We start from the raw sequence: 11,895 nt of genomic DNA, 5'->3' as shown, positions 1-11,895 counted from the left end.
CTGGGCCCTGGGTCCCCGGCCAGGCCCCTGCCTCCTCCCAGACACTGACTATCAGCAGCTGGCTCCCCGCAGCCTTTACACCTGGCCAGACTCCAACCCGTCCCTGCTTCACGGAGGAAGACACAGGGAGGGGGCTCGAGTGCTCCCTGCACCTCGGCCTCAGCTCCCCACCCCGTGTTCAGGGAGTGGGATGCACAGACTCCTTGCAGGTGGCATTAGGCGTCCGCGCTGGCTTCAGCCACAGTCAAAAGCTGGGTCCTGGGTGGCTGCAGCTTTCCCATCCATAAAATGGGTGCGCTGAGGTTCCGTCTGCTCCCCACGGGGTTCCCAGTCAGTAATGACAGGGCTGAGGACTTTGATGTCCCAGATGAAAGGCCACTAAAAGCTCCCAGGCCAGCCCAGGACAGGGGATACCTTGTCCAGAAATGCAGACACCACCCTCCTAGACCCCGCCTGGGCTGTGGGAGTGGGCTCCACCTGGCCAGCCCCAGGGCCAGCCCACCCCACTTGGGCCTGACCATAGAACCCCTGGGCCAGGACAGGCAGTGTGGATCAGAAGTGGCTCCCAGAGAGAAGTAGAAGGACAGGGGAGGAGGCTGGGTGATCTCTGCAGAAGGGGGGGATTTGCCCAGGCTCCTGCCTCCCGTGCAGCTGCACGGGTGAGCCGTGCCGGGCAGTGCAGGCTGGGAGCAAGAGCCCAGACCCGACTGCAGACCAAGGGACGGGCAGGCCCTATGTTTAGCCAGCACTGTCCCCGAGTGAAGGGCCTCTGTGCAGAAGGTCAGTGGTCAGCACAGGCACCAGTCACAGGAGCGTGGGCTTCTCAGCCTCCCTCCTGAGCAACGTCCTGTCCCACCCTGTGGTCCACACCCTGAGCTCTCCTCCCACTGCAACCGAGTCCTCCAAATGCAGACAGAGCAGCTTGGATGGCATTTGGCTGGTGACGAATGACCTTCCCAGAAGTCTGACATCTGCCAGAGCCAACTCTGGCCTCAGAATGGGAGAACGGGGCCTGGGAGTAGGGCCAGCCCTGTATCAGCTGCAGCAGGGAACTGGGGTGGGGCCCAGGAGTGGACAGCCCTGCGACCTGAGCCACAGTGGCCACAAGACCTGGACCTATTTAAGGACAACAGAGGGTTCAGGGTAGGTGTTCTGCAAACCCTCAGGTGTGTCTTGGGCTCCTTGGGCTGCTTCTGCCCAGCCAGACCTCCCTAAGGAGACTCAGCCACTCAGCAGTTGTTCGTCCTTCCTTCAGCAAGGGCCCCTGGCCCCACTGGGGCCCAGCCTCATGCTACATAGGGGTGTAGGAATAACTCAGACCCCACCCCACCCGGAGGGCCCCACCGAGGCTGGGAGATAGGCAGAGACCACACACAGTGTGTAATGCCACAGGGAGGGGCCCAGGCAGCAAGGCCACCAAGGAGAGGCCTGTGCTTACCACCTAGAGCCAGGAGAGGGGCACCCAGCTGAGCCAGCCCTGGAGCAGGGGCATCCTGGGCACAGGGGCTGCCAGGACGCAGCTGTGGGCAAGGGGCTCCCTGCCCTCACCCTTCCCAGAATCTGTGCCAGAGCCTGGGGGCAGCAAGTGGTTGCCCAGGGCCAGGACCAAGGTCAGTCTCAGGTGGAGCAACCTGAGGCCAGAGGAGCACAGACGGGTGGACACCCCATAGCAGCCTCTGAAGGCCTGCATGTGGGGACACTGGTATGGGCTTGCAGGAGCACACAGTGAGAGGGCACTGGAGGTGCCTCAGCCAGGTGGACGAGGAAGTGCCCAGGCCAGGGAGTGAACGCTCAGACTCAGGTCAGTGAGCTCCCGAGAGCCCAGCAGGCAGAGGCCACGCAGCCAGGCCTGAGCCTCCCTCCCTAACACAGGTGCTGGCCCTGCAAGGCGGGGTCTCCTGCCGGCTCTGAGTGTCCACAGGGGTGAGTCTGTCTCCCTGGAAGGCAGGCAGGGAACAAAGAAAACCCTCCGAGGGGCTGGTGTCACCTGTTTCAACTGCCGTCACCAGAAGAGGGCTGAGAACCGGCCCAGCTCCAAGCCTGGCTCCCCACCCAGGCTCCGGACCCCACAGACTACGTGGGGCTGAGAAGAGGGCAACTTGGGGGGTCAGAGAAGAAGCACGGTTTGAGTCCCAGCCTCGTCACCTGACGGTGTGCTCACCTGACCGTGTTCCAGAGTCCCTGGGAGCCACAGGTACGTCCCTCCCATGCCCTGTGGCCTCCTCGCCCAGTGACTCCTGGAGGTGGCACCCTGGGGCGAGGGACAATGAAATGGAACCTGGGAACAATGGGTGCATCTTTTATTCACAAATAAGAACTGTGGCGAGATGCCACCTACACGCCTGTACAGAGGCCTGAGCGCCCACAAAACGCACAGTGCCCAGGAACGTGGACGTGCCGGGCGGGGCATCCCTCGGCTTGGCAGGCACCACTGCTCTGCGCTTGGTGCCCCCACCCTGCCCAGGGTGCCCCTAGAAAGAGCCCTCTCCAGCCCAGGAGACCTTCCATAGAAAACCATAAAAAAACATAGATCATTTGTCTTCAAATTCCCACTGCAAATCCGTGTTTGTAAGCAAAAACAATACAAAAATAGGAACCCAACAGAACCTTACAAAACCCACCCTGCTGTCGGGACTGGTTTTTTTTGTGTTTTTTTTTTTTGTTTGTTTGTTTGTTTGTTTTGTTTTGTTTTGCTGTGGTTTTGGTAAGAATTCCTGCCGTGGAAGAAGGCAACATGTACCCGTGGTTCTGTCCTCGCCCGTGCCCTCGCTCGGGACACAGCAGGGTCCTCGAGGAAGGGAGGGGACTCGAGGTCGGTCTTCCCACTCGGGAGACCCCACTGGCGCCGACCACTCTGCCAAGAGGAAAGGCTATGAAGGAAAAGGACCCGGTACTGAAAGAGCTGGTGAGCACAGGTCGGTCCTGCTACAGAACTGCTTGCTGCAAGGGAGCGGGTCAGACGCAAACGCGACTGGCTGCAGCGGAGGCCACCAGGCCGCGGCCAGAGCCCACACCCCGTCTGCTGGTGTCTGGAGTCCATAGCACCAAATGTGAAAAGAAGCAAAGTCCAACTCAAGGTCAAAGGCACTTGCATGGCTGTTCCGTGGCGACAGTCTTCCGGTCTCTGCACACCCACTTGCTGTCCGCGGCCAGACGGCCCTTTCCTCCCCACACTCCGCCTCCCCTCTGAGCCCCCATCCTGCACAGACCCCACATCCTCCTCCCTCTAACCCCCAGACATCCTCACGCCATCCACGTCCCGTCCTCACCCCCTGAACACCCCCCTATGCCCCGTGCCCGGCCTCAGACGTCCACCTCCTGCGGCCCTGGCACGGCGGCGGCGGTGGCAACACTGATGTCGAAGCAGGTGACCATCATGACATGGGCTTTGCACAGGTTCACACACTGTTCCAGGGCAGCTGTGGCCCGCTCCAGGGCCACCAGGTACTCAGCGGACTCAGGCTCCAGCTCCGGGTCCACCTCAACTGGAAGGTGGGACAGCGTCGGCCAGGGGCCAGCAGCGACCAGGCCCCACCCCAGTCCCTGGCAAGGCACCCGGGCCCATTAGAGCCTCCCCCAGCACTGGAGGGCAACTAGAGGGCAGGGCACAGCTGGGGAGGGTCCTGCTGCCCAGCAGTGGGGGGGGGGGGCACTCACACTGCTCCAGCCAGCGGCCCGGTTCCACCATTAGTCGGCCCTGGGTCTCAGCCAGCTCCTCGCACAGGTGGTCACGCTTGGCCTGCACCTCCCGAAGCCGCTGCTGCCTGCGCTCTGCCAGCCGCAGCTTGGAGCTGACACACACGGGGCCCTGGCAGCAGGGGACAGGCAAGAGGCCTCAGGCCTGGCCCATAAGCAGTCACAGGCAGGCTGTGGCTTGCTCCCAGGGATCCCAGCACCCGGGCCTTGGCCATGGCCTCCCTCCACCCACCAGGCACACATGGGGGCCTCACAGACAGGGTAGGACCTGTGGGGGCCACGCCCAGAGCTCCTGGGCAGACAGCAGGGACCACCAGAGGCCCAGGGCTGGCAGGGCTGGCTCCTACCTTCTCCACATCCTGGGGGGGCTGTGGGAAGAGAAGGCGAGGTCAAGGGTCACCCATGCCCCAGAGGCTTGGCGAGCCCCAAGGATACAGGCCACCCTGGCTCCCAGTGTCCAGCCCCAGGCCCCGCGAGCCCTGACCTGGGCAGGGTCTTCCCGCGGGGGTGGGCGGTGCCGCTGCAGGCGCTGCACATCGTCGATCTCATACACCTTAATCTCAAAAGGCTCCTTCAGAGCGCCAGCCAGCGGCGGCAGGTCCACCCACTGCCCGGGGAGGCTGGGCTTCCGGCCCAGGGCAGCGGCGTCAGGCAGTGGGGCCGGAATCAGCCGTCGCCGCTGCAGACCTGGAAGGGAGAGCCAGAGCCAAGCGCTGGTGAGCAGAGACCAGGGCCCAGCTCCAGCCCTCCGCCACCCGAATAGCCACACCACTGCCCACAGCAGCAGCCACACCGCCAGCCTCCCCCGGGCTACTCTCCAACCCCTGACTGGCCACACCACCCTAGTAGCACTCCCTGGCCCCACTGCCCAGAGTCAGGGATGGGCCAGAACACTGTTCCCTGCAGCCTTGGCCAGGGTTTCCAGGTAGCTGGGACATCACACCCAGGCTCTCACCTGGCTCCCTGGGGCCCAGCCAGGGGACTGTGCTTGGACAGGGGTGAGCCCACCTCAGGCATGAGGATCAGAGGAGACACACACGGGTGTACCAACCAACTGGGGGCCTGTGCCCACCCTGTGCCAGGACGTCCAACGCTTAAACTGCCAGGGACCTGCATCTGTGAAGACTCCTTCCGTCTGTCCAGTCCCTGCTGACCTATGAACTGCCCAGGCCCCCATCCTATCCACCAAATGCCCCAGGGGTGCTCGCAACTATCGGGGCTGCGCAACTGAGCACCCTACAGGCCATGCCAGAGACCGCAGCTGTGAGGTGCCCCTCAGGGGCCCGCCGCACGGGAGCCAGCACGGGCTGCTGGGAAGGCAGGAGCCTGGCACGGGGCGGGGGCAGGTGGCACCCCAGCGGCACTGGCGCCACCACCCACCTGTGGCCCTCTTCTTGGGGGACTTGAGGCTGCGGCAGCGGGCGCCCGGGGAGGCGGCCCCACTCTCGCTGGTGGAGTCAGGGGCCGAGGAGGCGCTGCCCGTGGCCTCGCTGTCACGCATCATGCTCTCATAGCCGCTGCTGCCGCCGCTGTGGTAAAAGAGCGCGGTGCGGCCCATGGCGGGTGGGAGCTCCCCACTCAGCACGCTGCTATTGTCACTGCCGTGGCCACTGCTGTAGCGCTGGGGCCTGCGGGGCGCGGTCACCTTGCTGTAGGGTGAGGGCAGGGCGGGGCCCACAGGCGGCCGCTCCTCAGCCACGTTTACGCCGCTGTCGTTACCACTGTCCGAGTCGGCTGACCCCCATGAGGAGCCTCTGCCAGGAGCTCCACTGGCCGCCAACTCATGGACACGGCTGTGGGCAGCCCGGAGCGCCTGCTTGGTGCCCATGATGGTGCCACGGCCAGCCTTGGCCCCGAGGCCAGGCGCAGCCCGTGGAGCCATCCGGGGACCCATCACAGGGCCACCAGGGGTCCTGCCCACCGCAGGGGCCAGTGGCTTCACTGATGCTCCCAAGGCCCGAGACCCGCTGGCCATGAGGCTACGGCCCTTGGCCCCACCAGTGGGGGGCTTGGGGGCTCCCATGCCCTTAGCCGGGCTGCCCCGACAGGCAGGGACAGGCCCAGGCGTGGGGCTGGTGGGCGGGACGCCCAGCCTGGGCACAGCCCTGGGTGGCCGCCCGGGGGCCTCCCTGACCTTGCTGCTGCCGTGTGCCAGGCCCTCACTCCGCTCCAGGGACGCGTGGCCGGCGGAACGGTGCACTGCCTCCATCTTGGCAGCTCGAGCTTTCAGGCTGGATGTAGCCCTGGGAATGGAGTGGTCAACCCGGCCACTGGGCCTGGACTCTTCCTCCCCTCGGAAGACGGCAGCTGCCCCGGCCCGGGGCAGGCCCAGGGCCTGGGGAGGGGCCGACCCCCCGCAGTTCTGCTCTAGGCTGGACTTGCGCACAGGTGGAGTGGGGGGAACCGCCCCGCTGGGCCTTGGGAAGAAGCCCCCCTTGAGAGCCAAGCTCCTCTTGCCGCTGGGGGAGGCCTTCAGGCTGCCTGAGCAGATGGCCTCAGTCAGGGTGTCCCCACAGGACACGGCAGGTGTAGTCACACCCAGAGTGGTGGCACCTCTCCGCAACGGTGGGATCCGAGCCACAGCCTCAGGCTTGCGGCCCCCCCTGGCTGCCACCTCGTACCCGTCCACCACCCTCTGGGCACCAACCAGCACGGCCTGTGCCTCAGGCATCCGGGAGATGCCCAGGGTGGGGCTTGAGGCCCCAACGGCAGAGGCCAGCTGCAGCATGTCACAGTCGTCAGCACGGAGCAGCCAGGGGTCCTCCAGTGGGCCTCCAGGGCCGGGTGGGCTCCGGCCGGGGCGGGTGCACCCTGCTCGGCTGGCCAAGGAGGTAGTCCTAGGCTTCCGGGGGAGGCTGGAGTGGATGGTCTGAGCTGTGGCCGCCCCCCGTGGAGACGCGTCCCAGGGCTCCCTGACAGATCGAGCCAGGGCTGCTGCAGTAGCCTCCCGAGGGTGAGGACTGTGGGCTGGACCAGGACAGACGGGCCCACCACGCTCCGAGGACCTGCAGCTGCTCTCCTCTGGGACACTGCTCAGGGGAGAGGTGTCTGCAGGACCAGATCCTGCTGGGAAGTCGGGGCTGAAGGGGGGCCCTGGTGTAGGGCTGGAGCTATTGGCAGTGCACACGCTGACCTCGCTAAGCCAGGAGCTGATGGACTGGCCAGAGCTGCTGCCCGCCCAGGCCGTGCCCTCCAGGGCTCCTGCAGAGCCACAGGGACCCTCAGGTGCCTGCGAAGTGTAGGCATCAAACTCATCGTTGACACTGCTGATGATGCTGACCGGCCGAGAACCCGAGGCCAGGGCCTGCAGAGAGCAGCCGCTGCCAAAGCTGGCCAGGCTGGAGGGCCGTGTGGCCCCTGCCAGCCCCCCCAGGGGCAGCTCCTCCACCACTGTGAACACCAGCTCGTCCTCGCCGTTCAACTCCACGGGCTGCTGCAGGGTCACCGTGGTGGTCAGCAAGCCGCGATCCAGACAGCGGCTGCGAGTGGACGGGCAGGAGCAGGCCACGTCTGGGGAGGGAGGGGGCTGGCCCGCCTGCCCGCTCATGCCCACAGGGGGTGTCCGTACCATGCTGCTGGTGCCCCCTCCCCCAGGATCCGCAGGGGCTTCACAAGCTTCTGGCTGCTGAGGTGGCGGAGGGGCGGGGCTGGGCAGTGGCCTCCTGCCTCCATCCCCGGTGGCCAGGTCTGGGGCAGGTGGCTCGGGCCAAGTGCTATTGTCCTTTCTCTGGTCACTCTGGGCACTAGCCCTGGAGGGCTCAGGGACACTCCGGTGTGTATCTGGGCCAGGGCTGCCTCGAGGGGTGCTGGCAGCCATCGGAGGGCCCAGAGCCTTCCTGGGAGACGCAGCCCCAGGGGGCGAGAGCTTCTTGCTCCCTCGGGCAGGGCTGGCCTGAGCTCCACCAGTGCCACCTGGGGGTCCCCAGGGGCCCTCACTGCCATCGATGCACTCTAACCGCTCCTGCAGCTCTGCGAAGGTGCTGCAGCGGAAGTGGTCAGCGTCCCGAGGGCCCTCAGAGGGCCTGCGGCGGCTCAGCGCGGGGATGATAGGCACGAAGTCGGGCGGGCCCTCGTTGTCAGTGAGCTCCCGGTCTGACAGCGCAGCCCCACTGGGCCCCACGTAGATGACCGTGTCACAGGACTGCTCACTGCTGGATGAGTAGTCAGGGTCGCCAGGAAGGCCCGGCACCGGGCGGTCAGGGTCCAGGGCCACCGTGCGTGGATGGAAAGGCCTCAGGTGTGGGGGGCGGCGGGCCCGGCCCTCCTCGCAGGAACTCTCCCCGCCTGAGGAGCTGGACGCGTACTGGGGGAAGGCAAGGCAGAGCCCATGAGCATGCCCCCTCCACCCCTCCTGGCCTCCCACCCCAGCCCTGGACCCTCTCTACTGCACAAGGCTGTGGTCCAGCTCCTGCCCCCGCCTGGACCTGCACTAGACTTAGGCGCACAACACAAGGTCTTCTGGGCTTCTCTCCCTCCCATGACAGACAGACGGAAATGCCACAGAATGGCCCCAGGATTCAGCTCGGCGCTGCCTCATCCCAGAATGCCCCAAAGGCCACACTCAGGTGCTGTGACTTGTGCCAAGAAGTCCCCTGATGGGGGTGCCCCAGTCCCATTTGCCCTGGGCTTGGTTGGTGCGGGGCCTGCTGCCGGGCCAGGCAAACCCACACCCCACGGGAGCAGCTCTGCCTCTGCCTAGTGCACCAGGGGCTTCAGGCTCAGCTGGCAGGGCTATGTGGATGCTACCCGCGGCCCCGGGACACTCAGACTATCAAGGACAGGCCCCTGCTGCTGCCACCCCAGGCCCCTGGAGGACATCGTAGCCTGGAGTTCCTCGGGTGGAAGGTGGACGGGATCAGAGCCCACCTTGGCCTTCTTTCTGCGCAGGCGGTGGATGCGGGCGGCCAGCTGCACGGTGCTGAGCGTCTCGGCGTGGTGGGCGGGCGCATCTGAGACGTGGGCGATCATTGTGGTCCGACAGCCAGCGGTGGCCAGGGACTCCCGCAGCAGCATGGTGAGGCTGTGGTCCCTGAGGGCCAAGAGGCTCAGAGGCCCAGCCTGGGAGCGCCTCGGGGTAGGAGGCTGGGCGGGGTGTGTGCTCCAGGCTGGAGCACGGGAAGGCTCCCTCCAGGACCAGGGCTGTGCCCAGAGCCAGGTCTGCCTTGCACCCTGGACATGAATGTGGCCAGCTCCCAGGACCACCCCAGAGAGTGCCTGCCCAGGTGCCTAAACTCACCTGTAGGGCACGTGCTTGGCCCCATTGACCAGAGCCAAGATAACGCTGCCCAGGGCCGACAGGGACAGACACAGGGGTCCCCCCGTGGCCTCTCCACCCCTGCCAGGTGCCACCTCACAGCTGCCCAGGTCGATGAGGTGAAGACGGCTGCGGCCTCCAGACACTGAAAGCGCAGGGCGGAGCCTCAGGAGACGCCCTGGGCAGACGGCTCCCGGCACCCCCCACCCAGGCACCTACTTCCTCCCTGGCCGCACTTGTCCACGCGGTACTGGTAGACGTGCAGGGTGAAGAGCATGTGGGAGCTGCGCCGGGCATCCTCGCCACAGCCTGCCCGGCTGGTGCTGCGAGCGGCCAGTGCGGCGTCCAGGTAGAGGGCAGCCTTCTCTGCCGTGGGCGCCCGCAGCTCGCTCTGACTCTGGAGCTGGAGAAGGTAGAGGCCACCACGCCTTTAGGGGCTCAGAGCCATGCAGCCCCCAACCCCGGCCCACCCTCTGACCGTGGAGGGACAGTGGCACAGGCGCACCTGCGACCCACATGTGGGGTCCTCTCGCAGGTACACGCCTGGAGACTGGGTGTCCTGGAGACTGCCAGAGGCCACCTCAGACAGCAGGTCGCGCAGGTTCTGGTCCCGGCCGCACACCTCCAGGGCCGAGACGCGGATGGAGAAGCGGGTGCCCGTCCTCTCCTTGCGCTCCTCCACCAGCCTGAAGAGCCAGGAGATGGCACAGGGCACCACGCCCAAGCTCTGGGGTGAGCTGTCCTTCCCGATCATGGTGTACGACTTGCCTGGGGGCCACGGGGCGTGTGAGGGTCCAGCACGGCCACTCGGGCCTCAGACCCACGCGGACTTGGGACGTGTCCCCTGGGCCCTGCCTAGGATACTCGGGTAATCAGGAGCTACTGAGACCCTGGGGCCTCTTGTCCATGGCAATCCCTCTGCCTCCCGGCCTGGGAAGCTCCGGCTTCCACCCCATGAGACCCCACCCACATGCCCACAGCGAAAGCCACCTTCCTCCACAACCCAGGCGCAGGGCCCAGGGATTGCAACAATGCAGATGGGGGACAGGGACAGGGACAGGGAGCCTTTACCAAGACTCATGTGGCCAAAGGAAAAGATGCAGCCATCAGCCCCGCTGACCACAGACTGCAGCACATCGGCCACTGTCCCCGAGCACACTTCAGCCTAGGGATGGAGAGACCAGGCAGGCGTTCAGGCCTCTGTCCTGGGCACACGCAGGTGGTCAGCCCATGGGGCAGCTAAGCTGGCAGACGTGGCCAGGTGCACAGAGCTCTTGCAGGCACAGGAAGCGTGGGATGTTGGCGAAGAGCAGAGTACATGCAACACGTGCAGGACGCGCTAGCCAGACAGAAGCGCTGCTGCCAGCATGGACATACACCCAGGACACCAGACGACGCAGACGCACGGCCACGCTGCCTGCAGGACCCTGGGGCATCAGGTGTCCCACGATAAGGGTGGAACAGCACCACTCAGAAAGCCTCCTAGGACGGTGGGCTCCCACATGCCCAGCAGCACCCGGGAGACCCGGCCCGGGGAACAGGCAGGGCTGAGGGGTGAAGCCAGGGGCAGGGGCAGAGGCAGCTGAGGCAGGGAGCCAGCAGGCACCGCCACTGGCTCCACTGGGCCCACTTCCCCCTCACCCTCCTGGACACAGCACAGACCCCACCCGTTGTCCCCCAGGCCCCCGGGAGCTACGCCCCACTACCTGCTCCGAGTCCTGGGGGAAGATGGCATCAAAGGCAAACATCTTGGGGACAGCTGCAGTGCCAGCACGCCGGAGGCCCGCGCTGCCTGGGGGCCCGGCAGCTGGATCGTAGAGGGTCACTTGCTTTTTCCGGGGATCCACCTTCAGGTAGGATGTGGACTCGGCCGAGCGCTGGACCCCCTGTGCTGGCCAGATGCGCAGCATGACTTTCACCTGGGGGGCGGGTAGAGCAGGCAGCTGAGCGCCGCCCTTCACCCAGCTGGCCGGCCGCTAATTACAGGGCAGGAGGAGCAGCGTGCGAGTCAGGACAGCGGACCAGGCCTCAGCACGGGCACCCGACACTGCAGGAATGCAGCCGGAGCGCATCCCATATGAGGTCAGCGGGGCAGGAAAGAAACGAAGCCCAGGGCAGGGTGAGGCCCGCAGGGTGTGCGGAGCAGGGACGGGGAAGGAAGAGGAGCAGGGGTGGGGGCCCAGACACTCCAGGAGCAGAGAGGTGCTCAGACCCTGCCGAGCAGTGCACTCTGGGCGCAGGCACAGGGAGCACCCTGCTGCCCCCACAAGCCTCTCCCCAGCGGCCCCGGCCCATGGCCTTCCAGGCCCTCGTGACACCCCAGGGAGACAGAACAGCTGTGTTATGAACAAGCAAACACACCTCAGGGGGCCGGGGCTTGGTGCTTCTGACCCCGGCCCAGAAAGGCACGCTCCCCAAACCCTATGTCCCTGCAGAACTGGGGTCAGCAGAAAGACAGTGGAGATCCCAATACATAGCCCAGTCCCGTGTGGCCCAAGGAACAAGGCGGGGTGAGTGGGATGAGCGGGACCTGAGCTCTGAGCGCCCTGCAGGTGACAGTCAGCCTGGGCTTATGCCAGAACCAGTGGTGTCCCTCTAAAGCACAAAAGAGATCTCCGAATGCGCCCTGAGGCTGTGCCCCAGGCTCTCAGAGGAGCCAGGGCTGGCCTGGGGCCCAGAGAGAAGCACCGCGTGCCATCATGGGTGCAAGGGGGCCCCAGGGCATGTGACCCGGGGGGCAGGCACTGTTCCCCCCAGGGCCACCCTGGGTCAGGGCTCCTTGAGCCAGGCACTGCTCTGCTTTCTGAAGGACACCACTGTCCACTCTCCGATGAAATCTCCGATTTCCCCACGTCAGTGTAAATCAAATTACCCGAGACTCATTTCAGAGCCAATATTTTTCACGGATTTAATTGTAAGTGGCAGATACATAACGCCAGTAAAAT

At 65.5% G+C, this 11,895-nt stretch overlaps 1 protein-coding gene across 2 annotated transcripts in view; it reads right to left on the bottom strand.

Moving 5' to 3' along the window:
* Window positions 1-2,283: 2,283 nt before the first annotated feature.
* The window catches only part of Kif26a (kinesin family member 26A), a 35,813-nt gene continuing 26,201 nt past the window's right edge, over window positions 2,284-11,895 (bottom strand). For both annotated transcript variants that reach the window (XM_046453149.1, XM_046453151.2), the window contains 11 exons: window positions 10,657-10,869; window positions 10,022-10,115; window positions 9,456-9,718; window positions 9,170-9,353; window positions 8,933-9,095; window positions 8,563-8,725; window positions 5,077-7,999; window positions 4,181-4,383; window positions 4,044-4,064; window positions 3,658-3,808; window positions 2,284-3,485 (listed from right to left, as the gene is read on the bottom strand). In XM_046453149.1, coding sequence (XP_046309105.1) covers window positions 3,304-3,485; window positions 3,658-3,808; window positions 4,044-4,064; window positions 4,181-4,383; window positions 5,077-7,999; window positions 8,563-8,725; window positions 8,933-9,095; window positions 9,170-9,353; window positions 9,456-9,718; window positions 10,022-10,115; window positions 10,657-10,869 — 4,560 coding nt within the window. In that variant the 3' untranslated portion in view covers window positions 2,284-3,303. The remainder of the gene's footprint in view (window positions 3,486-3,657; window positions 3,809-4,043; window positions 4,065-4,180; window positions 4,384-5,076; window positions 8,000-8,562; window positions 8,726-8,932; window positions 9,096-9,169; window positions 9,354-9,455; window positions 9,719-10,021; window positions 10,116-10,656; window positions 10,870-11,895) is intronic.

Source organism: Marmota monax, unplaced genomic scaffold, assembly GCF_021218885.2.
Source record: "Marmota monax isolate L192 unplaced genomic scaffold, Marmota_monax_Labrador192_F-V1.1 WCK01_AAM20220418_F8-fsc00190, whole genome shotgun sequence".
NCBI lineage: Eukaryota > Metazoa > Chordata > Mammalia > Rodentia > Sciuridae > Marmota > Marmota monax.
The sequence above is the reverse complement of the archived record's forward strand: the minus strand, read 5'-3'. Positions and strand labels throughout refer to the sequence as shown.